General features: G+C 42.7%; 2 protein-coding genes across 4 annotated transcripts in view; one reads left to right on the top strand and one right to left on the bottom strand.

The window, feature by feature from the left end:
* The window catches only part of UPB1 (beta-ureidopropionase 1), a 41,390-nt gene extending 29,235 nt beyond the window's left edge, over nt 1–12,155 (top strand). For 2 of the 3 annotated variants that reach the window (XM_075060024.1, XM_075060023.1), the window contains 4 exons: nt 3,602–3,683; nt 7,037–7,079; nt 9,339–9,493; nt 11,403–12,155. In XM_075060024.1, the coding sequence (XP_074916125.1) occupies nt 3,602–3,683; nt 7,037–7,079; nt 9,339–9,493; nt 11,403–11,486 (364 nt within the window). In that variant the 3' untranslated portion in view covers nt 11,487–12,155. The remainder of the gene's footprint in view (nt 1–3,601; nt 3,684–7,036; nt 7,080–9,338; nt 9,494–11,402) is intronic. The other variant, XM_032801316.2, reaches the window with a different exon arrangement.
* Nucleotides 12,156–15,440: 3,285 nt separating this feature from the next.
* The window catches only part of GUCD1 (guanylyl cyclase domain containing 1), an 11,688-nt gene continuing 234 nt past the window's right edge, over nt 15,441–26,894 (bottom strand). The window contains exons 1-6 of the mRNA XM_032801317.2: nt 26,713–26,894; nt 23,878–23,962; nt 22,184–22,349; nt 21,319–21,410; nt 19,225–19,466; nt 15,441–18,684 (exon numbers count right to left, since the gene is read on the bottom strand). The exon at nt 26,713–26,894 is cut by the window's right edge and continues 234 nt beyond it. Of these exons, the coding sequence (XP_032657208.1) occupies nt 18,593–18,684; nt 19,225–19,466; nt 21,319–21,410; nt 22,184–22,349; nt 23,878–23,962; nt 26,713–26,755 (720 nt within the window). The 5' untranslated portion in view covers nt 26,756–26,894 and the 3' untranslated portion in view covers nt 15,441–18,592. The remainder of the gene's footprint in view (nt 18,685–19,224; nt 19,467–21,318; nt 21,411–22,183; nt 22,350–23,877; nt 23,963–26,712) is intronic.

Raw genomic sequence — 26,894 nt, 5'->3', positions numbered from 1 at the left:
AAGGCAATTCTGTTTCCCGATAAGAGCTAATAGCTGCTAATTTAGGTTGTTTAATATTGGAAAATGTCCTTAGAAAAGAATTTAGTAAATATAGAGTCACGTGTAGTGGGCTTTACAAATATCACCATTAAAATAATGTTTGTGATGTTGGTCCATTTACAGCCCATTAGGAGGAGAGCAAACAGAAATTACACGGCCTTCCTGAGGCACTTCATTGCTTTTCTGGGTGCTCCAGGCTCTCCTGATTATTGGCTTTCTTCTCTTGGTTGCTTTTTGAGGGTATAATTTTTATTGCAGGAAGAGGACTCTTGAGTCCCATGCAGAAAAGAGTCTCTAGGAAAATGAAAGAATGCTGTTCTGTAGTAACCTCTTGGCTATAGTCTCTTTTCCCTCAGTATTTCTCCTTCCTTCTCTGAAATTGTAATTTGCAGGAGCCTTTCAACAAAGTCCCTTTTTCTTAGGGTACGTATACACTACGGGATTATTCCGATTTTACATAAACCGGTTTTATAAAACAGATTGTATAAAGTCGAGTGCATGCGGCCACACCAAGCACATTAATTCGGCAGTGTGGGTCCATGGTCCGAGGCTAGCATCGATTTCCGGAGCATTGCACTGTGGGTAGCTATTCCATAGCTATCCCATAGTTCCCACAGTCTCCCCTGCCCCTTAGAATTCTGGGTTGAGAGCCCAGTGGCTGATGGGGCAAAAATCATTGTCGCTGGTGGTTCTGGGTAAATGTCGTCAGCCATTCCTTCCTCCGGGAAAGCAACGGCAGACAATCATTTCGCGCCCTTTTTCCCTGGATTGCCCTGGCAGACGCCATAGCACGGCAACCATGGAGCCCGTTCAGCTTTTTTTTTTTTTTTTTTTTTTTTTTTTTACAGTCACCGTATGTGTACTGGATGCCGCGGACAGAGGCGATACTCCAGCGCTACACAGCAGCATTCATTTGCTTTTGCATGATAGCAGAGACGGTTATCAGTCGTTCTGTACCGTCTGCTGCGGCGTAAATTGGCAATGAGATGACGGTTATCTGTCCCTCTGTACTGTCTGCTGCTATCATGGGTGCCCCTGGCTGAGATCGGCTGGGGGCGCAAAAGCAAAACTGGGAATGACTCCTGAGTCAATCCCTCCTTTATGGTTTCTAAAAATAGAGTCAGTCCTGCCTAGAATATGGGGCAAGTGTACTAGAGAACCAGTGTATCAGAGAGCACAGCTGCTCTGTGTCAGATCCCGCAGAAAATGATGAGCTACATGCCATTCACGGGGGGTGCCCCTGCAACAACCCCACCCGTTGCTTCCCTCCTCCCCCAACCTTCCTGGGCTACCGTGGCAGTGTCCCCCCCATTTGTGTCATGAAGTTATAAAGAATGCAGGAATAAGAAACAGTGACTTTTTAGTGAGATAAAATGAGGGGAGGCAGCCTCCCAGTGCTATGACAGTCCAGGCAGGACATTAAGCGGTGTGGGGGAGAGGAGCCCAGCATCCCACTGCTATGATAGTCCAGGCAGTACAGAATCTTTTCTTTACACATGAAAGGGAGGGGGCTGATGGAGCTCAGCCCCCAGTTGCTATGATGAAGACGGTTACCAGCCGTTCTGTACCATCTACTGGGAATGACCAGGAATCATTCCTATTTTTACCCAGGCCCCCCCCCGGCCAGCCTCACCTGAGGCCAGCCAGGGGTATTCAGCCAGGAGCACTCACGGGTTGATAAGGAGGTTACCAGTCCTACTGCACCATCTGCCACCAGGGAGGGGAGAGGAGCGAATACTGCGCTTCACTGCTGCAGCATCGCGTCTACCACCAGCATTCAGTAGACATAGGGTGACATTGAAAGAAGTCAAGAAACGATTTCTTTCCTTTTCTCTTTCACGTGGGGGGGGGGAGTATTTTGGATTTGGGACTGCATTGCCACCTGTGCTGATCAGAGCTCCACGCTGGGCAAACAGGAAATGAAAATCTAAATTTCGCGGGGCTTTTCCTGTTTACCTGGCCATAGCATCCAAGTTGAGATTTCTGTCCAGAGCGGTCACAGTGGTGCACTGTGGGATACTGCCTGGAGGCCAAAACCGTCGATTTGCGGCCACACTAACCCTAATCCGATATGGTAATACCGATTTTAGCGCTTCTCCTCTCATTGGGGAGGAGTACAAAAACTGATTTAAAGAGCCCTTTATATCGATATAAAGAGCGTTGTAGTCTGGACGGGTGCGCCGTTAAATCAGTTTAACGCTGCTAAAATCGGTTTAAACGCGTCGTGTAGACCAGACCTTAGAAGTGCTGGCAGGCTGGCTCAGCAGTTGGGGATGAGGGTGGGTGCAGAAGAGGGGGAATAATAAACCAAGTCCTTTCAGTCAAGCCAATGAGCATCTTGTAGGTGCCTGAGTCTTCTTGAGATTTACTCATGACAGTCATCCACCCACACTCTCCCCTTGGAGCTCAATATTGGGCAGCTACTTGCTGTTATGAGGGTGATTTTGTAGAGGAGTGTACACCCAGTCACTCTTGTTTTTCAGTGCTGTAGGTACTGTCAAACCATACCTTCTCGAATGATCTGATCCCTGTGTCTCAATATGCTTAATGAAAGGAAGGCTTTCTGTGTTTTCCGTGAGACAAGGGGAGTGAAGTAATATCTTTTATGGGCCCAACTGCTGTTGATGAGAGAGAGAGAAGTTTTTGAGCCACACAGAGCTCTTCTTCAAAAGTTAGTCTAATAAAAGATATTACCTCACACACCTTGTCTCTCTAATATCCTGGGACTGACATGGCTAAAACTACACTGAGTTTTCAGTGTCTCCAAAATTGAATCCCAGTTTGGAAAAGGACTGAGGGGTTAAGGTGGAGGAGGAGGAATTCTTTCCCATTTCTTGATTCTTGGTGTGGAGACTGGTTTAACGGATAATGATCGAAATGTTACAGGGCTGCTTTTGTCAAGCTTGCTCCTTTGTTCTGTCAGCCCAACATAGGGGAATGAGTTGTTGAAAATTTCTATGAAACCTGCAAGTAGAACAAGGTGAGCAGAAGGGGTGGAATTTTTTTCTAGCTTTCAGACAATCTGGTTTCTGCTTTCAGACAATTGTCTGCCTCAGAAACTGCTCCTGGAGAAAGGGGGAGGGGCAATTAGAGCGAGAAACTTTCTGCACCGCTGCAAAATATTATTTGGATTCCTGAAAATTAATGTATAAGTCTTCCAGACTGTGTTGAAATTTTTTTCTCCCAATAACTTTAATGGAAGGTGCATATCTAAATTCCCTGGACTGCTTGGAAATCTCAAGCTAGGCATTTAAAACTCTCATCATGGTGGTCATCATTAAAAGTCAGCTTTGTCAAGTTACCAGATAAAATAGCCTCTCCTTATATGTGGAATGGAAATAATGTTGGTAACTATGCTGAATCTGGTGTAAAATGCTGACTATTAATGGTGACCACTGTTTGTGATCCAAGATCATTGACAGCAGTTGGCTATAGTTAGCTTTGGTTTCCCTGATCGAGAGGCTCAAAATTACAGGTGTCCATAGCCCATGAAATATCCAAATGTATCTATGAGCCATGCAAATGAACAATAATCACCACCTTTTTTGTTACTATTTTGCAGCGAGTCACTGTGGCCAATTGAAGCAAGAAATGCAGCTATTGCTAATCACTGTTTTACATGTGCCATAAACCGAGTTGGAACGGTAAGTATTTGAACACTTTGCTTTGTAGCCTTAGTTTCAGAATCTATGCATTTGAGCACATTTTAATCCTAGCTAATGAATTGTATAGTGCTAACAGGATTACATGGTAGCACTAGGACACCTGGAAAATTCCTGTATTCCTCTGTATAGCATGAGACCTCCTCTCTCATGAACGTTTGCAATGTGCTTTGAAGATTGAAAGTGTTGCTATGATACCTAGTAAGCAGGGAGAGTGTGAGCCACCTGCCCTGCTGCTGGCAGCCTGCATTCTGCTGTGGCTCCTTCCTATTCTTGACTTGTTCTTTCTCTGTGGTGAAGGATTTAACTAAGGGCTTGTTTATCCTTACTGGGGGATCAACTAGTGGCGATACATGCATCGGCGTTGATTTAGTGGGTCTAATGAAGACCCGCTAAATCAATCGTAGATTGCTCTCCTGTCGACTCCTGTGCTCCACCGGATCGAGAAGAGTAAGGGGAGTCAGTGAGAGAGCATCTCCCGTCGACATCGCATAGTGTGGACCCTGCAGTAAGTAGATCTAAGCTATGTCGATTTGAGTTACGCTATTCACGTAACTCAAATTGCGTAGCTTAGATCGACTTTTCCCTTTAGACAGGGCCTAAGATGAATGCTCCTCCCCTTCTCGCTAATTCTCCTAGCTTCTATGTAGAACTCAGTGTCTCCTTCACTAGGATTATTGAAAATGAAATGTAACAGAGCTAGTTCCTACTAATCAGACACCTTCTCTCCTTAACAGTTGAGATCATGGAACCAATTCTACTGTCATGTGCAGTAGATGAGGCCTGTCTTCAGACCTAGTGACACAAGGTGGATGAGGTATAATATAATGTATTGAACCAATTTCTGTTGGTGATGGTGACAAGCTTTCGAGCTATGCTAAGCTCTTCTTCAGATCTGGGAAAGGTACTCAGAGTGATGCAGCTAAATACAAGGTGGAACTACTTAGCATAAGTTGTTAACACATATTTTAAGGGACCATTTAAGGGAAGTTGTGGTGGAAACCTGTAGGGAAGTTTCAATCATTTGTCCACAGGATGAAAATAATACCGATATCAACCTCTTTGTGGGCCACCTTGAGGAAGAATTTCTGGACAAATGCACCATGAAACCAATGTTCCTAAGATACATCAACATTATATTCATCCTCTGGACAGATGACCTAACTTCCTTCTGGATTTCCACCACTACTTCAACAACCACCACCCATCCATCAAACTCTCCCTAGAACATTCTCACAGCAGCAACAACTTCCTGGCCATGATTAGCTTCAACAGTGGAACCTTACAGACAACTGTATGTAAGAAACCCCATGGTGACCGCACTTACCTTCACTGATCTAGTAACCACCCCAAGAAATCTGTTATCTACAGCCAGACCCTCAGCTGCCACAGAATATGCTCCAAGGAGAAAGTCTGAGATACACACCTTAACACATGAAAAACCACCTTTACCAGACAAGGATATTCCACCTGAGAAGTAGATCACATCATGGAATGAGCCACCCCAAAATCCCAAGAGACCCTACTTCACTACGGGGGGTGGGGGAACCCTCTGACCACACCCCCCAAGTTGTCACCTACCATGCCATACTGGAACCAGTATGGGGTATCTTTAAACAGTTACAACCCATACTCAATGGGGAGCACCTCCTGAAGAAGTCTATCCAAACCTCCTCTTCTGACCTTCAAACAACCCACTAATGTCTCCAGGCTTATTGTCAGAAGCAAGCTCCCCACAGACCAGTACCCACCGAGACCTAGCCATAAAAACAGATGCAAAATCTGCCGACATATTGCTACCGCTACAATGGTCAATATCTCCCACAACACACATTTCAAGATGTATGGGTCCTACATATGCCTATCACAACATGTGATGTACCTCCTCCAGTGCACTAAATGCTCCAGTAACAACTATGTGGCTGAAGCCAGTTAGTCATTATGCTCTTGAATGAACTCACAGAAAAATGATAAAAGACAAAAATACCATATCATCCATGGGCAAATACTTATCACAAAACAATCACTCCATCCATATCTGACCTTTCTGTCCTCATCCTCAGAGGAAACTAGCACAATTCCTTCAAAAGATGAGCCTAGGAGTTTAAATTCATAATTTTGCTGGACATTAAAAATCATGGTTTTAATAAAGACAGTAGATTTATGGTTTATTACAATAATCTGCAACCCAGTAACCCCCTTTTTTGTTCTCTGACTGGAGGAGTGTTAAGGGCCAATTCAACGTGAATGGTTCCTTAAAACATGTGTTAGTTGCTAAACAATCTTGTATTTAGCTGCGACACTCTGAGTACCTTTCCAAGACCTGAAGAAGCGCTCTGTGTAGCTCAAAAGCTTGTCTCTTTCACCAACAGAAGTTGGTCCAATTAAAGATTATACCTCACCAAAGTTGTTTCTCTATTATACTTGGACCAACATGACAACATCAACACTGCAACGTTCAGAGCTAATGCACATGCAGATTCTTTGTTGGGCACCTTAGTGTATATATTTTTGAAAGGTGCTCTCCATGAATCTGGCTTTGTGTCCACCTGGTTAGACCATATGTTCTTCCTTTCTATTATTTGCGAAGACTACCTCATTTAAATCTCTCTTCTCCCACCTTCATACCAGAGCTATCCTCTCCTTGGATCGTTAACTTGTGTGGTGCAGGGGCTTGTGTGTCCCAATGACCCTCAGAACTATGTCGTCTGGAGTCTTGTACTCCTGGTAGGGTCACCCTTGCAAACAGTTCTGAGGTGAGGTTCCAGATGAAGCACGGTCCAGACTTCTCAAAACCCCAATGGTGGAAAAGGTGTATTTGAGGACTTGTCAGTTCTCTGCGGCTGTAAGGGCGGATGAGGGCTGCAGCAGGACGGAGAACTCAAGTTGTCTCAGACTCCCCTGCCACCAGGTCCAGGGCTCCTTCCTGTCAAATTTCATGAGGTTACTGCCTGTGCACCAGCTCCCCCACATTAAAAGATTTCACGCATGGGGCTCTGCCATGACCAGAGTTGTGACACCCTAGTATTACTACTCATATTCCCCAAAGTGCTGTGAATACAAGGCTGTCACCCAAGCAAATGCCTGTCTTCCAGGCTAGTCCATCCTAAAATTCTAGCAAGACAGTCACTACCTTGAATCTAGAAATGAGGTGACACTGAAGATTCCCTTCTACAGGCAGTGTTGACGGTAAGCCAGACAAGTCTTAACAGATGTATGCCAAGCATTAATTAATGTTAGTGTATTAAACATTGTATTGCAGCAAGATTCTCTTGCATGAAATGAGATTATAGTGCCATCTACAGCCTCATTTCAAACTGGCCTTTGTTTCACAGGAATACTACGTGAATGCATTTACATCTGGAGATGGTGGGAAAGGTACGTTCAGCAAATACCTTCATGGGTTGCTAATAGTTGATTTTGAATCATGAAGGGTTATCTTTCCAGCTATCTGCCTGTAGTTTCCATGACAATGGCAGTATCTAAGAGCAGCTTTACTTCCTAGAAATGACACAGTCTTAGAACCTACAGGCAACTAGTAGGAAAGATAGTCAAAGTACAGTGGCATATGGTCACTGGAGGTGCTTATATAGGGCTGCTATATCCTTCCTAAGGACTCCAGTCTGTCTGATCCCTGGAAGCTTGCAAGGCAAAACCCCATAAATCTGCCCTATGTTGTCAGTGTGGTTTATGATGATACATCAACCTTCATGTTCTGACTTGAAATCCATAAAAGCCAGGACTTCTCTTACCAAGTACTGTTGCTACATACACAACTTAATGTGAAAAATGATTAGCTTCATATAATCCATATCCAGACACACAGGTGATCTATTGAGTCTCATGTGTTTTTGTGAATGGTTTACATAAAGTTATAGGTTCTGGCGTGCCAAGCCACATGATGCTGAAGATGGGGTGCAGAGCTAAGACATACAGGAGACACTCTCACTGGACTTCTCCATTTTACTGCTTTATAAAACGTTGGCTTCTTATAACAATTGTCTGAGTCTGATGAGGTTATAGCAGACTCCCAGAACCTTCCTTTAGGCTGTCAGATTACTCCTGTTGTAATGCCTATTCTGTAAATAGACAAATGTGCAATTCCCAACAGATATGTCTTCACTGCAGAGTTAAGATGAGTGATCAGGACCTGGATTAATCTAGCCCCAGCAGGGGGAGTGCAATACCTGTGTGACTATATCCTCACTGATGCTGCATTCTCTATTTTGCTATGACTTTTGAGGGTATATCCCATTGTTCTTTGTGCTGCAGTAAGCTGAGACATCCTATGATTCTTTCCCAGTGAATCGTGGTAGAACTTGTCTGTCTTGGGCACATGGAAGAAATTGTGGGAAGCCATTGGAGGTGTGTCAGTGCATGAGTGATTTAGCCTGCATCTTTCCTGCAAAGTGGAAGAATTGCCAGCCCAAGTGGAAGCAGCACAGGAGCTCTCGCCTATACAGCCAGCCAGCCTGAGTGTAAAGCACCACCAGACCCAGGGGAGAGGCTTTTGTGTGAATGGAAGTGGGGTGAGGGGCAACACCTGAGTGAGAGTTCAAATTAACTGCAGTGAAGACATACCTTAGAGGGGTTTCATAGGAGCAAACCAAAATATACTTGGCCAGTTTTATTCTGTTCTTTGATTTATATCATTATAAATGGTGAGAACATGACAGGCAAAAGCAAACACTAATTATAATTCAGAAATAAGAGAAGAAAGAAAAGAATAACCTAATGCTCTGTCGTGTTCACTACAGGCTTGAACAAAAGGATAAGTTATAAAAATCAAATAAACTTGTGCTGTGTCAGATTCCAATTATCTATTCAGAAATCCAAAAGAAGTCTGAGATTCTGAACTGCTTTCTCTTGGGGTAGATGTAACCCACCAATATTCATTTGTAACCTCAGCATTTGTCCTATGGGAACCACTGTCTTCTCTGTTTATTTTCTGGCCTCAGTCTGAGTCTCAGTCAACTCATTTGCTAGAGATCCTTGTATTTGCCTGCAATTGGAGCTCAGTATTAGCAGCTGCTGCATGAGGTAGCTAGTGGTTGCCATCACTCACTTTGATTGCCCCCACTGAGCAGTGCAGAACTTTCGAGGTGTCTGATGCTCTCAATCTTGTGGCCAATCATTTGATCCTGTTGAAGATATTTGCATTTTTAATAAGATTTTTCTTCCTCCTATCTCAATGTTTTATACTTTGGTCCTGTACTGAAGAGCTAATGCTTTGAACTCTGCCAGTTGCTTTGAAACACATGGTGATGTCACAGTTAGCATTTACTTGATTGTAAGCTAGATGGGAGAAGGAAACAAAGCCCTTATTTAAATGCAAATAGTTTTAATAATTAGCAAGCACAGTAGTCCATTATGAAAAGCCTATGAAAGTTGCATGGATTCCTGTTTGTCTGTGTGAAAGCTCTTCTCTGTGGGAAAGGTAACTAATGGTTAGAGCTACAGTTTTCCTGTGGCTTCACTGTGGCTTGTTGAGTTAAATGAGAGCGCAGCTGGGTGAAAAAATAGAGGAAGTTATCCTGAGTTTCTCACAGGAAACAACATGTGAGGTTGCATACTTATTTGCCCATGGCATTTTATGTTGATTATTATTATTATTTATTATATTTTTTATTTATTAAGCCCATCATGACTTGGGATATTTTTATGGCTCAAGTTATGTGGCTGCGCCAGATGGCAGTCGGACACCTGGACTGTCTCGCACACAGGATGGGCTTTTGGTGGCTGAGGTGGATCTAAACCTTTGCAGGCAAGTCAGTGACAAATGGAGTTTTAAGGTAAGTCCTTACTCCCTAAAGAAACCTGGCCAGTTCTCTAAGAACAGTTTGCTAACTTTTATATGATATTGAATGGGCCTTACACGTTAGTTTTTGTGGAATTTAAGCTATTGCTAAAAAATGAAACCTTCTGGTCCTTATGATTCTGAAGATCACACTCAGAAGGTTAAGTGATGGATTGCTCACTTCCTGAGCCTGCAGACACCTGAAGCCAGACATGAAAACCACCTCCATTCACCTCTGAAGCCTCTTGCTCTGTTTCACTTTGGAAGTGAATTAAGCTAAATGGAATTTAGGCCACTTTAATTCTGAATGAGAGCATCCACACAGGGGTTTACTGTGGTTTAACTAATCTAACACACCTTTAGTTAATTTAGATTAACTTTCCTTAGGGTATGTCTATACTGCAATTAAAAACTTGCAGGTGGCCCATGCCAGCTCACTTGGGCTTATGGGGCTCAGGATCTGTTTAACTGCGGTGTAGATATGTTCGGTCTCAGGCTGCAGCCCAAGCTCTGGGACCCTCCCATCTCACAGAGTCCTGGAGCCCGGGCTCTAGCCTGAGCCTGAATGTCTACACAGCAATTTTTCAGCCCTGGAGCTTAGGCGCCATGAGTCCAAGTCAGCTGACCAGGGCCAGCCACGGGTTTTTTCGCTGTGTAGACATACCCACATGTAGTCAAGCACTTTGTTTTAGTCCTCAGAACTGCTATTGCTCTGGAATTTCAATCAACCTTTCCTCTGGAATCCAATATGCACTTTGACTCCTGGCAACAAGTAGGATAAACCCTCTAGCTAGTGACCTTTACAATCTGTCATCCTCCTCCTGCTTGAGTTTTTCAGTGATACTGTATTTCAGTGTCTAAACTCAGACATGGTAACAAAGAATTTTAGGTCTTTATCTGTACAAAAATACATCCAGCTTCCTTGCATTTTGCTCTTGCATACGCCTGTGCCATATGGTCTTATGTATTCTGTGACACACTGGACCTAAGATCTGTGGAAAGTATCAAGTCACATTTAGAAAGCTTTCTTCACAAGTATAATAGCTATAAACTTAGTGTGAAAAGTTACTGTAGAAAGAGCAGCATAGAATTCATGTTTTATATGGATATTTTTTTCATACACACATAACAATATAAAAATAATGTTCTTTCTGACTATCATCCCTGAAAATTCTGCCTGGGATCTGAAAGTCAAGATGGGTTCTTCCCTTACAGTGCATCATCACCAGGTGATCATGCTACAACAATGGGAGCTGTATAAGTTCCTACATAGATACAGGTTCTGCAGACCAAATGCTACAGTGACACCTGTGCAAACCCATTGAGCAGTGGGGTTTTCAGGTGTTACTGAGAGCATCATGTGAAGACTTCTCACTTGTGTAGTTCCACTGCCTTCATTGGATGTACATTGATGTAACTGGAATTCAGTATATAATTCTGTCCGTGCACAGCAAAGAGACTCCAGCTCTCACACTGACCTGTGTTAGCCATGCAAAGCTAACACAGGTTAAAAAAAAAGCTGTAAGAATTTATTTTTGTCACTTGTCAACAAATGTGACGCTGAACACACACACAGGGAGTACATGTGCTGAGCAAGACAGTGCCAATTTTACATAGTCACTTTGAAGCATAGAACTCCATTTGTAATTTGTTTTTAAATGAGAGTTTAGCTTTTGCAAGAGACTGCTTATGCCAGGGCATTGGTAATTTCTGAAGATTGGTGGAATTAAGACCTTACCATTTTTGGTAGCTAATGTTTCTTTTTAAAAAAGTGATGTAAATCAGTATTTTCTGTTGAAATTCCTTCAACTGTTCATCCGTAATCCTCCGTGGCAGTGGGGAGGAGAAGGAGCAGCTAATGGGAAGTTACTGAAATAGACTACAGCTCTGCTTTTCTTTTCCAGATGACTGGTAGATACGAGATGTATGCAGAGGAACTCATGAAGGCTGTCCAGCTTAACTTTGCACCCAATATTATTAAAGAGTAGCTGTGGCGGTGTCCTCTGGTAGGAGAGCTCTCACACCAAGGTGATAGCATCCCTTTTACAAAACAAAAGTGATCTATGTATGTTAGTCTGCAAAAGTCTCCATCTTCTATTATCTTACAGTTGGTACTGCAACTGAAACTTGGCAGTGAGTCAAAACTTATTATACATTTTTATAAAGCACTTACTGCAAAGTGATGAGCAAATGATAGAGGGCTGGGTGAGGAACTCACCTGGTCAGATTTAGCTTAAATTCTGAAATGTGCATTATATTGTATTGGTGTTGGTGAAAAGATGATATAGCAAATACAAAACCAATCTGGCCCTGAGGAAATGCTAATGCGCTTTCCCTATATGCTTTGTTTCCGTGGGATAAAAATGTCAACACTTAAAGGCTTTGTCTGAGACCTTCTGACACATGTAGTCTTCTTCTCTTTGGATGCTGAATCAGTCATATGGTTCAGAAGAGTATCAGGAATACAAGCATTGACTCTTGGTACTTCTCAAAAGGAAGTGCTAGATAAGGAACTGACTGTATTTCCCCTCACTTCACATGATAACTTTACATTGTCACAAGTAGCTGAATGCCTGTGCTGTCTCACAGGTGTAATTTGTTAAGTCATGTTTATGAAAAAGCCAAAAATTGCTCTAAATAAAAACTGCCATCAGCTATTCTTGAAGCTGTTTCCATTGCTTCACATTGACGCAGACATTCTAAACTTCAGAGCGGTGTGTGCTGGTTGTGTCTATTTGTGGTGGGTGGTGGTGTGCTTGGAGAGCTGTGTAGATTTATCCAGGCTGGGAATGAGGAGGGTGGCTGCAGTGAGGGACTATGTGTGTGGAGGTTATGTGGTGCTGGGAGATTTATGTTGATTTTTGTGGCTGTGGCAGTTGCGACAGGTAATCCAGCATCTGTGCAGTTTCCGTAGTACAACCAATGAAATTATTGCATGCAGATTAGCTGTAGAGTAAGGTTGGTTGGTAGTCGTTACCTCTGATCTCACAATGGTCTAGAACTCTTGGCATAGCATAGACATGCATGCCTTACTATAGCTGTATACCATACAGGTGTAATACATAAGGTCAAAGTGGCTGAGAACTTAAAAATTGAATGGTAATACGCAATGAAGCCCAGTGATGATGGAACCTGGTGATATTCTAAACAAACAGAGCTTTCAAGCCATGCTTGGACCTGTTTCCATTGCTTCACACTGACTCAGCAGACATTTTAGGCTTCAGAGTACCATTCCTAGAATCTTAGTATATGGATGCTGCCACACTACATATTTCAGCTTGTAGACATTGTACCTCTTAGGTTATTTATCTTGCTGGGGAGGTAATGCCCTTAGCATTGCTGTTCTGCCATCTGACTCCTTAGAGCTGGAGTGCCCAACATATGGCCCGTAATCCTACACAGCTCACCAGAGCATCGATAAGGCCCGCAGCAGGGCTCGGGTTATCAGCCTGGGTGTCAAGACTCCTGCTGTCAGCTGAAATCTTATTAAAATATGTAGAATCTGTTTGGCCCACACTAGGTTGTGCTTAGGTTTATTTGGCCTTCTAGTATAATAAGGTTGGGCACCACTGCCTTAAGAGCATTGGTGTATCTAAACTGGTAGTTTAAAAAAATGAATTGCATGTCCCATGTACTAGTTTTACAGGGGAAAATACAGAAGGAAAAGGTCTGGCCAAAAACGGAGTGGCTGAAGTTAGGTTCTTATGTCGGTGCTCAAATAAGGATTTAGGAGCCTAATTTTTGGCAACCATTTTTAAAAGTCTTGGCCTCTGTCTTGTGAAAAAAAGATTTAAAATGAAATGTGTATGGTTTGGCTTGACTTAGTGAAGATGAAAGGGGTCTGGGGGATACTGAAAAACCTTTGAAGGATAAGTAATTGTTTAAAGTGAGCCAAAGGTCTAAAAGTATATAGGATGGAATAAAAATAAGGAAAAGATTTGTTTGTAGAATTCCCAATAAAAAAATTTAATGGTAGAATTTTCTTAAGAGAATTGGTGGAAGTTCCCTTGTTTGGGACACTTATGACAAGTGATCAGTAAACAGTGTGAGAAAGTAATCCTACAACGGCAGAGGGTAGCACTGGGTACTTTGTAGACCTTTTCCAGTGCTAAAACCAAACTTGTCTGTAATGCCAGAGTAACTCCATTGAAATCAAAGGCATTATCCTGTTTTATACTAATAAATTTTAGTTCAGAATCTAACCCCTAATATCCAATTTGTATCTTAACCATCTTAAAGCTCTACAATTTAAAAAAATCGCAGTCAAGCAGGATTAAATGCTACATGTTCTATTAGGGCTTTAATTTAAACTCCATAAAGCTATTATGAATGTTGCCTTCCAGAGCATTGATTAGTTTGCCTGTGAAGGACAGACAGCTTTGTAGCAAGACATCTTTTTAAACTACAGCCAAGCCAAAAAGAACTCTAACAGTGTTCAGCACTTGGTAATGGAATGTATTACTATTGCAGACTTTCATAGCACTTCAGGATTTTGTTGTCTTATTGTCCTGTAGCCAGTTATTTAAATACAGGAAACTAAAGCTTCTAAACAGGGCCCCAAATTACATCAACAACAACAAAAAAAATTAAGGCGGCGGCCTAGGAAGCTTTTTCTGTAGTACAGGCGAGTAGCTTCCAACCTTCAGTCTGGTGACTGTCCCACCGGAAGTACAACTATTGCATGACCCATTTTGGGTATAACAAATGATAGTGGAATTCATTCAGTATTACATGGAGGAACAGACCATGTGATGTCAGTGGGGAAAAGGGGGCGGGTCAGTACAGAGAAAGAAATGTAATATTTTTCAGCTTTGTTCAGGACATGCGTTGGATCTGTCTGCTTGCTTTTACTTTTCTCTCTCTCCCCATGTCACACTCACATTAAGCACTTAATCCAAGTAGCACAAGAAAGCAGGGAACCTCAGCTCTGTGGCAAAACAAACTGCCTGAAATGCTTGTAAGCAGCAGGACTGATTCTCTCTCTCCAGGTGGGTATTTTTGCCTATCTTCTGTTATCCCTCTGTACATCACCACCACCACCAGGTTGAGATTTGGCCATATTTATTTTTTATACAATTTAACTGTAGAGTCTGGGATTTAATTGCTTTCCTTCTATTGTTTTGTATTATAAAGCATTTAATACAGCACACCTAGAACCAGATAGTGGCTCCCAAACAGGACGTGACCTATTAGTTGGGAATCATTGGTGCAGATAAGGCTTCTGTGTATCGATCCCATTAAAAGTATGTAAACACTAACAAAGGAAACTATTGCAAGGATGATTGACAGGATGTTACAGTTTATCACTTAGTTTGACCTTGCAGCAGTTTAGCACATATACCCCCCCCCCATACCATACCACCATAGTTGAACAAATGCCTTTGGATACTCCTGCAGTAACCAGTAATGGTGCTAGAGGCATAGAGACTTTTAAGGAACCTCCAAAAGCCCAGCATGGAATTGTAAATGGAATTAGAAAGAGCAGCTGAATTGGTGCAGTAGTTGCAATTCTTGTGGCTTTTTTCAAACAATGCAGAGAAATTGGTGTAAATTGCACCAGTGCAGAGCTGAAGATCTCAACCAAAGAGTTGCATTCAGCTAGGATACCCACTGGTTGTGTGATGCCTAAGACAACTGTCGTGTGTGGATAGCAATGGTACATGGAATGCTTTGAGCTTGGAATGTAACCAGTTTTGCATCCCTTTTTGTTTGCCCAGTATAGTCTGATGTAGTGATGTGTCTGGGAAAAATGAAAGGAATACGAACCTAAATCCTAATGACAGCATACCCACAGCCGAAGTAAATATTTGTCTCTTAAGAGTTTCAAAATAGCAGTTTCAGCTAATTGTATCATTTCTAGTTTAATACATACTTCTTTTAAAGATCTTCACACATTTTTGCATAATAAACTGGTTGTCAAATACAGCTGCTACACTATGCTATAGGGTTCACTTAAAACCTTTATTGAGAATGGCTCAATTACAGACAAAATATATTTGTGTATAAAATTTCTCTGCATGTAAAATATCCCTTTCTTTGCTGTGGACAGTATGAATAAAACACGGTATTACACAGAAACATTTTCAGGGTGAGCTTTTTGATAAGCAAACTTCTAACAGAAAAAAGATAGACATTCTTTATTTTTGCCCAATTAACTGCTTTCTTAACCTAAAGTTTGACTCGTGCCTACTCAATATCAGCTCTACTCAAATATGGCCTTCACCTCTTCTCTCTAGGCTCATCTTCCAGGGCAGTCTTCACTTGTTTTCCCTGCCTGTAGGAGATCCTGTGGCGGTGAGGGGCTCCTGTTTTCTTGTCATTTAATCAGCTGTAATTTAATCTTTACATTCCATTTAACTATTTAAAATCCAGCCACCCAAATACTTATTAACCCAACAGCAATAAAAATAATTACACCCATATATCTGCTTCCATCATTTACATTAGGTATTCTCACAATGAGACAAGATTCCATTTTGCCTTTGAGTTGAATACATGCAGTCTAATATCTGCTCTCAAGTTGGTTCAAGACCAGGATCTGAACACCAGAACCAAATACAGTCCAAATCAAACCAGCTATATGCCAACATATCATTACTCTTAACCCCGCTGTAAGAACGATTTTCATTGGGCTGAACACACCCCTTTCAGAAAATAAATTCCATGGTGCTTAAATTATATTGGAGGAGTTATATGATGGGGGGAAAAAAGCACAGATTAACAAAAGATACTGAATAGTTAGTTTACAGACGTGTTATTAGTAACATACCTAAAAATCCTTCACAGTGAAGCATTACACACAAATGGTCTTGGACATACAATTCTCTAAATCAGTGGCCAGCTGGTAGCTTAGCCAGTTTTGTAGGCATTATAAGGCAAAACCTGTTACTGGTTTTGTCCACAGGGCCTCTGCAGTGATTGTAATGGAACTGCTGATGTTTCTGTTCTGTCAGCCAATAACTCATATCCTAATTCCCAATCATCTTCACATGCAGCAGGTGCCCAAGTGCATTCCAGCCATACCTGCTGTAAATGAGTTCTGATTGAAAACATGTTTCCATCAAACTCATTTTTCAGATTTTGCAAAGGAACTGCATTTCTACTCACCTGCCACTGTATTTCAGGCACTGAAGAAAGGAGCACTCTAGATCAAGTACTTTTTGGGTACTCTCCAGTGTTTGCAAGCCACCTAGATTAGAAAATGTTTTTCCTTAGAACTTTTATCCTTTAGCATGTTGCTAAACACTGACTCCCTGTACACTGTTTTCACCGGAAAGGGTGCCTTTTCTTTACTATCTGCACCATCAGGGATTACAGCTTTAGGCAATGGGTTTAAGATGCGTCTCCTCAGCTGGTTGTCTAGGTACAAAACATATCATGTTATAGTGCTTACATCGATAGCAACATTTTTTCTTTTGTTTTTAAAATCATTTAGCATTTGGAGGTGAATTCCAGCCTGTTATAATTTTAGAGTAGACTAGATTTTGGGCCCAAAGTATCTGCCAGCATGTCTTTAAGTCAACTGTACATTATCTGAATCCTCAGCTGAAAAGGCTAAGTATAAAACCAAGCACATTTATATTGTAGTTAAAGTCATAAAGCTAAATTTCAAGAGGCAATGAAACTGGGAGTAAAAATTTGTAGGAAGTGTAAGGTCAAAGCTGAATTATGTCCTACACTTCAGTGCTTCTCTGCCAGGCAGGTGATCCCAGATAATATGTTAAAGGGGCTGCATGCAGCCTGCTGCAATCTTACAGTTTAGCTTAAAGCATCAGAATGCAGTGAGGACCCTGCTGCTTATGCCAAAACACAGCTGTAGAGTGAGAAGAGGTAGAAAGTCTGGGCTCCTTGTATAACACCTTTGGACTTCAGCCAAGAGAAGTTTGTTCTCCCTGCCTTCTCAATTAGAAGCAGAGTTCTGAGTCAGGCTACTGGCAGTATCTGTTCCTGGGAAATCCCTCAATAAATCTCAACAACAAATGTTTAACCTCAAATTACAATACAGGCTTCACAGAAAATCTGTTCTCTCTCCTGCCAGACATTTAAACAACCCCCTCCACACAAGGCATAAACCCTCAATGCTTGGGTGGCTACTTAGTGCATTTGTTTAATCAACAGTTTAAAAACTGTACCTAGACTCCATCCCCAGATACTTCAGAATGTTGTGTGTGGTTTAGTGGGTAGAAAGATGTTTCCAAGCCTTTGCATACAAACTTAAAAATTTCTTAGGCCTAAATAAAATGTCACCAGTCAGCCTTTTGGGGCAACACAGAACTCTGGTCAAGCCATTCCTAGAGACGTTTTAACTCATGCAAGATAACTTGGTAGGCAAAATGACACTAGGTGCTTATTACTTGGAAGGAGTAGCCTATAGCCCTTAGCAGGAAGACTAGTCCTCTGCTGACAATTAGGTCAAACTGTAAACTCACATCCCAGGTACAAGTGGTGAGAGCAGTCACGCTGGGTTTACACAAGAAGCTTGCTTTGTAAATGGTATTTCATTCCCATTAAGCAAGCAACGCTGATAGAATCTGCCACAGTATGTCAACAGCTGACAAGTCATTTTCTTCCTTGAAAAAAAAAAAAATCATGGGCCAAGTTAATCATTTATCCTATCTACACCCTTCTGACCATTACATAACTAAATCTAAAGTGAAGATCAGCTCTGGCAGTTTTGAAGGCAAACCAACGTGTATTTTCTCTTTTTCTTTTCTTGCTTCATGTAGCTAACCTGTGCACGAATTCCCAAGTGTAGACTAAATTTGTGTACTTGGTGTGTTTTATTTCAAGTCTTTAATTCAGAAACAACCTCACAGCCAACTGTAATAGTTGGACTCAGGGGATTGCATTTTGAAACTGCTCTCAAATGTGCATGTTAGATATTGCAACATCAGATATTTCATCATCAGGAATAAAAAGATGAAGACAACACTGCAATATAAATGTATGAATGTCTATAAAGCATCCGTTGTTTAAGATCCCACTGCAATTCAGGAGCTAAGTCTCTGCAGTAAGAGTCCTGAGACAAGCAGCCAGCTGCCACGCAGGTGCTGGGCAGACTGCGCCAGAAATGACAAAGCAGCAAGCTTGGATGTCAGCTGTCTGTGTAGATAAACAGGATATCCTCATCTGTGCCGTAACTTGTCCTGGCTTCCTCGAAGTTACTGATACTGGTGCTGCATGTTCCTATGGGACAGGAGCAGAGTGTTAGTCAAGCTGAGCCAGGGGAAGAACTTGCTCATGAACAGCTCTTAGTCTGCCTTTGGGTAAACAGAGAACTAGATCTCATGGGCTTGATCTTGAAGTCCTTAGTCGCTTGAGTAGTCCCACTGACGTCAAGGGGAATGCTTATTTGCATAACAACTGCAGAAGTGGGCTCTGTATAATTACACACCGTGTTTGTTCTTTCTTCAAGATACTAAATGTGTATAGTTTAGCTCTCCTAAACTGTGTCCCTCTTAATAATCTTAAGGCTTCTGCAGTCAGAGGTACGGAAGCCATAGAAGAACCTGTTAGAATGTATTTCCAATGCTTCATCTGAATCGCAGCTCAGAAAAGAATGAAATCACTGAATTCTGTAAAAACAATCATGGGCCAATCAGCTGGTGCCGCCTGACTCAGATGCCTGGTATCAGGGAAACTCCAGCTGGTTTTGCCTTATGCACATGTTAGTAATGAGGAGATGGAGAATCCACACAGAATGAAGCAAAGTTCAGAGCTACTCACGGTCAGCATAGGCAGGGTTGTTATAGTAGACACTCCCTGAGGCTTTGTTGTAGCCACACAACACAATGAAATGGCCCTGGTAGTCAGGATTCCTGCAGAAGCACTTCTGGCCAATAGGGAGGAAACAGCAATATTTGACGGGACTTGAGCAAAGTTCACACAGCAACAAGACTGCATTCACCAGGACAATGGCTACATGACCTTGGGACAGGTGCTCCTGAATGTCCTGTACAGTCACTGTGCTGCAGAAGAAAATTCAGACATTCACAAAGAAGCCCAGGAGAGATCTGTATTCACTGGTTTGGGCTTTCCCAAAGTGTGAGTGTGGACGATGTCCATCTCTGTTATGTGATTGCCATGATTATTTTATGTATCTTTTTTGCTGAGGGCTCTACTGCAGCCGCAGACAGTAGTTGTTCCATTCAAGTCTATTATACCCTCACTGCTACTGAAGAGCAGAGCCGTTCTGTCTGAAGTTCTGTAGAGCATGCATTAAAATGAATGGACTCTCAAGATGTCCCAGATGCCCTGGAGGAGCAGCATTTTTGTAAGAAGTATTTGACAACAATTCAAGACTAGGGAGATTAGTTTATTTATGGGGCAGTTAGGAATGCTGTAGAATCCCATCCCACCCATCCAGAAGCCCAAATGCAGATGGTCTCTAAAGCACCAAGTCTTTCTCAGCTGAGGGACTGGATGGCACAAGATCCCCAATCATCTTGGTCTCTGCATTCTAAGATACCTTTGTCCTAGATTCATAGGTAAGAATAGTTTCCCAATTATAAAGTTGCATTGTCTGGCTCTCTATTCTTGCCAGGACTGTTGTTCTAATATTTTATTGTGCCCAATTTAGAGCATGAAAATCACCCATGCCCACCTGGTAATCCCATTTATTTGAGCTGAAGTTCTTCATTCAGAGACACAGACAGATGGTGTGTTCCATTAGAGTGTGCACTCATCCCCTGGATCAGATCCAAACGTTCAGGCTGTTTGCAATGCCTCACTGAACTGATGTCCTTTTTAATCTCTTCCAGCACTGCTCTTCCCCTTTGCCTTCTCAATCCTAGTATTGCACAGGCGCATATACAACCGCCTCCCCCTCCCTGATGTGAGCCAAATCTAAATCTTTGTTTCTGTACTAGATATGGCCTAGATTTTTGCTGCCTCCTCCTCCTCCCAGGTCACAGCACTAGGTGGATAGATGCTGCCATGCAAACTCTGAGTACATTAACAGGACACTAAAGATTCTGGCAAATACAGGTTTAAAAAAGCATGTAAAAGCACAATAAGGCCTTTGTTTCCAGGCACAAATAGCACCTTCCCTTTCTTCTCTTGCTACTACTCATCCACCCCAGTAAGCAATATACAGAGTCAAATGCAGCCCTGGTGGAAGTGGATGCAATTCTTGACTTCAGTTTATACCTGTTTATAGTCAGACTGAATATGACCCAAAGTTTTTTCTCCTCTTCCAAATTTTGCTGTCAACAATAAGGTTTTAAGCCGTGTGTGTGATTTTCTCTCTCCCATCTTTGAGTCACTCTCCAGGGAGGTTCCTTCTCCTATGATGTCATCCTTCATTTGGCAAATATTGTAAATTACAGGGTTTCCAAGGGAGCAGAAGCATGCATGCCTGATTTTGGTTTATTTCTCTAAGTACAGAGCTCAGCAGTGTTAGCACAGCTCTAGGAACAATGGGTTTTGTGCCACTGCAACATTCACTTCAGCACTGATGGCAACTTTATTTAATAAAAGCTATTTAGAAGACAGAAGACGTTCCCCACTCATTTATCTTAATGGAAGACCAAATTTTCAGCCTAAATAAATAGCCAGTTTCCCATCAGCAAATCCAAAATGCTGCTTTTCCCCCTTCAGGGCTCCATTTTTCTGCTCTTCTTCCCAGTCACCATTTTGCTTCCTCCCTCTGTCTCAATGGAAGTGAAAATATATAGGAAATAAAGAGGGGGATGGAGCCTGAATTCAGTCTGACTTACACAGTCACAGTCAGAAGTAACTCAGTGGAATTACACAAGTGTGAAAGGAGACTTGGGCCCCTAAAGTCTCCAAAGGGAAAAGGAGATGAAAAGACAAGCTCACCACTTCTCCACCAGCACCTTGCTGGCTTTGGCCTGGGCGAACAGCTGGTTCACTCTGTTCTCTTCCGTGTCAAAGTGTTTCCTGTAAAACGACTGAGGGATAAAGAATGATTTATGAACAATTCATCAGAATGAAATTCAACCTAGTAAAGTGAATCTTCAATTAAAAACTGGTTAGAGAGGGACTAGGTGGTTTAGGGGATTGATAATGGGTTAAGGTGTCATTCTCCCTCAGGTCACTGGAAACAGGATAAGAACCTCTCCTCTGGTTCATCAGTTCAAATTCAGTCCAGGTCTGTAGTGATTGCAGTCTCCAGCTGATGGCTATTCAGCTGCCTATGTGAAATTAATCTGGTCTTATCAATTTAGTTCCTAGATTTCAGGACTCCACGTAAAAAAAAACATAACCACTACTGGATTGAATTGGCCCTTTTGTTGGCAATATCAGCAGAGGCCAAGGATTGAATGGACATGGAGACTCAATTCCCCTCTCACCTCTAGAGGTGGTTCCTCCAGGTCAGGGTTGAGGCACGTTGGTGGGGGAACTGTAGTGGAAGCTAGCACTGCTGCTGCCCCGGCTGTACCTGTTCTGTAGATAAATAGAGGGCTTCAGTGTCCAAGGCTGTTAAATAGGCTGGAACCTTTCATGAACACTGAATTCGTACTGTTGTTTTAAAACGCAAGCTGGAAAATATCTGGGACCACATCTAACCTGGGTCTGGAATTGTTTCATGGACAGTTTGGCAATAGGCAATCCTTGCTTACAGAAATGGTGGTTAACCACATCAATAACAGCTCCACCAGCATAGCCCTGATGGACTGTGATGGAAAGCGCCTGATATTTCCCAGTGAATGAAGATGCTCACCTGATTTTTGTAGCCCTTGTCGACTCCAAGTGTCTGTGTGCAGAACCTATGCTTAACACCAAAGTGCCGCATTAAGTAGGCCAAGTCAATGGTCCAGATACTCTTTGTTAACCGGAGTTCCCGGATGGCTTTCTGAAATTCCTCATCATTCAAACGATTCAGGTACCTAGGGTATTAGAGGAGGTGGGGAAGCAAAGACATTAGCAGAAAGTGTGTCTAATAGTCCAAAACCTCTTAGTATCACAAAAGGGAAAACCTGAAACATTAGGGTTTGGCTGAGAAACAACCAAAATACAACCCACAAATGAACCACAAATTCCAAAGCAAGGGAAATGGGGTAGGGAGCTTTTCACTGGATTTATCACAGGTGACGGTTTCCCTTTTGGAAATTTAGTGCTGTCTTAATTATTTTACAGTTCTAAAGATATACAGGATGCTGTACAAGAGGTGAGCTGTGCTAAACGAATAATGGGACTCTATCCTGAAGAGTTTACAGTCTAAAAGCACGAATTCAACAGAGCAAATGCAGAAAAGGGTATGGCAATTATAGCTGGATTGATTCATGGAATAGGTACATTTCAGAAGGAGTTTTTTGAAGGAGAAAAGGAACTTGGTAAATATTGAAAGGAAGATTGCCTCAGGCACCAAGGGTGGTGTGAATGAAGAACAGTTGAGAGGCATGGGGGAGGTGGAAGGTGATGTGGGAGGACAGAGATTTATTCAGAGAAAAAGTTATGGAGAGCTTTGGAAGTGAAAAAAAAAACAAACAATGCAGAAAAAAAGAAGGAAGCCATTGGAATTTAAGAGGCAAAGACACAAGGTCAGATTGGCAGGGTAAGAAGATCAATCTTGGCAACTGAGGTTTTGAATGAAGTGGAAAGGAAAAGAGGTGAGGGGGGGCGGAGAGGCTAGAGGCAGAGGTTACAGTAGTCAAGATGGGAAATTACCAGCACACGGACTAACGTCTTGGCAGAAGGGATGGAGAGAAATGAAAATCTTCTGCTTCATATCTACTAAGTGGACATCTAAATAGGTATTTCACTCTCCTGCACCTAAGCTCGTGTTCCTCTGTGGAAGGAAAGACTAGTTCAGCAGGACAGCTAGTAGGTTAAAGAAAATGGGCAACAGAGAGAATAGCTTTGAAACTCTCATATTCCTGGAATGGAAAACATTAACCCCACAGAACAGATGCCCAACAGGACAGTGGCAAGATACTAACTCTTATAAATACAGAAGAAACCTGCTGGTCATTTGAAGACACACAGAAAGGAATTCAAGTGAATTGCTGTGATAAGTAACAGTTCCAATAAGAAGCAGAGAGAACATTCTATCAGACAAAACATGCTAATCTGCAGGGATAACATTCTATTGGGTTAAACATGCTATTCTACAAAGTTCTTAAAGTTAATGATATTTTGTATATATCAAGAAACTTGGTTAATTATCCTTCATCTGTGTTTTCTTCTCCTCCTGCTGGAATACTGGTGCTATGCCCAGTGAGGCAACAGTAATCCTTAGCGGGCCACTGGGGAAAATATGGGCTCATGAAGTTGTGAGGTTAGTCACAGATGCCCCACCCAACTTTTTTCCTTTGACATTCGATCCTGGTTTTAGGAAGGGTCCCACAGTGGGGATAACATTCCCAACTCCCTATGCTCAAAACCCACCCCTCTGAACCAAAATCAGTTACTTACTGCAGTGCCATCCTGGAGCAGGCTAGCCCACAGTCCCAATGGTACAACTGCTGAATAACTGGCACTTGCAACTGGACATAGTCAGCTGTAGTAAAGACAATGCATCATTAGAAGAGCATGATAGGTGAGTTAGCTCAGATATGTGTATCCTTCCACACATTAGTATTTAGCAGTCCTCTTGCTATCACAGTTAGTGCTGTCCTGGGGCACTTGAGAAACATGTTTTATTTTGTCCCATTAGCAGGTTATGCTTCTCAGCATTAATTCATTTTTTATTTTTAAAAAAGGTCTTTTTCCAAATTGTAAAAGTAAGTGAACTATCAAGTGTCTGTTTTAACCTGACACTCCCACTTTGCTATAGGTCTGGCCAATTCTGCAGCAAATTCATCCTCTTCCTCCTCAACTTCTTTCCGGTCAGATCTACCTATTCCTGGTCATGGTCCCTGTATGATCACAAAGCGGTAATCACACCCTAAGAGATACCAGAACAACAGACTTTCATCTTTTATTGTGGTGTGTCCAAAACTGAGTCTCTGGGTTTAAACAGATTTTGTGACTGTTGCAACCTTCTGTGCAGTCTGACCATCAAAGATGTGCCAAGTGTTCATCCAGCAAAAAAAAAATATCATGCCATAAGGAAGTGCTAACTGAGCCTGTGATCAACAGGAACAATAGGAGGACTTGTTTTTTCAAGGACACTACACTGAGCTACAGCAAGACTGTAAGAAGTTGTGTTAACGCAATGTCAACTGTGTCTTTGCAGTCAGTGTAAAGACAGAAACAAGGTGTGTTCAACATTATGTGGGCTAGTCGTGGTCAACATCAGCTCCTCAAGGTTGTGCTCTAACTTGATGTAATTTTCTAGGGAAGATATGCCCAAAATACTTTTAGCAGAAACAGGCCATCATGGATTTTGTGGCCTCCTTCCAAAATTTCTCACATTCCTATGTATTACATTCTTTCTAGCCTTTCCCATCTGGCTCTGAAAACTAGTGTACCTGCTGAGGTCATCAAGTCTCTTTAGTTAGTCTATGTCTGGCCAGTATAAATCAATGTACTAACTCATACTAAAGGAAATGCTGATCTCCAGAGCCTTCTCACATTAGGAATTATAAATCATTTGTCATAAATTCCTGTTGGTGGATTATACTAACCTCATTTTCCACTAAGGACTCTACCCCATTAGGTCCCAAGAAAAGAACACATTTTCTACATTATAATCTCAAACAGTAATAACTGAAGCCTAACATGTCAACTAATTTCCTTTGATTTATTGAACTGCCAGCCATCCTGCCTTGCCTTATACACCCTTTGCTGCAACAACTTCATATTATTTTTCAAGCTTCCTAGATGAGGATGATTGCCAGCAGTCCTGGGATAAATTAAGTGAAAAAGTATGTTCCAGCAATAAACTGAACTGCATGATCATCGCCAGTTTGGTAAATACAGTACTCAATGTGACAGGTTTACAAAAAGCAGCCACTAATTCAAAAACCCTAGGGGACAGCACTACCCTCCTCCTCAACATGGATTTTAGGCATGTTGGTACAATCAGTATCCCTGATCTGATAGACCTGGAAGTGCAGGGAAGACAGATCCTTGAAGGACCTGCTGGTAGCTTTGTGCAGACATGATATCTTCCTGGAACAGTGGTATCTTCCGAAACTGAGTGCTCTAGTTCCATCGTATGTCCAGAGTGATAAAAATTCAGTCCCAGGGCTCCTTTCTTTTCACTATACACTCAAAAGCCCAGAATGTTCTGTTGGAAAATAATGATCTGGTATTTAAATTATACCCAAATCCTTACACTGAGCCCAGTTCAACATGAAAAGCTTCAGCACAAGGTATTGGTTAAAGAAGTCACTGCAGAAAGGTGCTCAGGGAAGCAGGCATAAACCCTATTTTAGTTGTTTAATTCTAGCTCCAATGCCAATCATGCAGTTATATTCATCGGCAGCATCTGATTTCAAAATCCCATCCATGCGTCTCTGCAGAATCAGAGTCTTAATATCCCTTGAGTAATATCTCTTATAGGGACCGGTAATTTTTTCTGGATTTCCTCAGGCCTTTAAAATACTGCTTTAGCTCTAAATCTTCATCTACGGTATTAGTGATCAGAGCGTGCACAACAGCAGGTGTGCAGAGGACTATTGCTGATAAGGGCTACGGACCAGCCAGGGCCTGTGAATGCCTCAAACTTCTCATGAGAGAGTCAAGGTCGGCATCTTTGATTGGACCAACCTCTGCTGTGGAAGGTACAAGCTTTCAAGCTATGCAGAGATCTTTCCTTAGGTCTGGGGAAGGAAGCAGAGACGCTGAGCCAAATACAATTTGGGACAGATTGTCAAGCAGAAGGGGTAACGCATGTTGGAAGCAGTCGCTTGAAATGAAGTGGCCAATTGGGGGTTAGTGTGTTATGCAGAAAGAGTCTGATGTGGGCAATACGGAGCAGCTGCAGGCAGCGTGTTCTCATGACACCCAGGCAATAGAGGGTGCCCAAAGCAGGAGAGCTGTGACAAACACAACCTGGCAATGGCAACGAGCGTTCTGCTGTGGGACGGAAGGGGGTTCAGATTAGAGGCAGCTCAGATCCCCGGGGGTGGGGGGCGAGGCGGCTCGGATCACCCCCGGCAGGGCACCGTGAAGGGTGGGGGAGGTCCGAGGCGACTCCGATTTCTCTCCACCCCCCCCTCCTCCAGGCAGGGATCCGAGGCATCGGGGAGGACTGGCTGCCCGGGCAGGGGCTGGCGAGGGTGCCCTGGGGGGCGTCACTCGGAAGCGGCTCGTTTGCTGGACCCCAAAACCCGTCCCGGCCGCGCCCGGGGACACACTGACCTGAGGGCGACTCCGAGTCCGCGGCCTCCTTGGGGCTTTTCATGACGGCGAAGAGGGGGCCAGGCGGCTCAGTGGGCGGCCGCCGGGCCCGGGCCGGGGTGCAAGATTTGCTGGGGCCGGGCCCCCCTCATGTCTCGGAGCGGCGCCGCTCCTGGCGGCCCCGGCGCTGCGCCTGGCAGAGG

Source organism: Chelonoidis abingdonii, chromosome 22 (genome assembly GCF_003597395.2).
Source record: "Chelonoidis abingdonii isolate Lonesome George chromosome 22, CheloAbing_2.0, whole genome shotgun sequence".
NCBI lineage: Eukaryota > Metazoa > Chordata > Testudines > Testudinidae > Chelonoidis > Chelonoidis abingdonii.
This window is presented reverse-complemented; position numbering and strand designations above follow the sequence as displayed.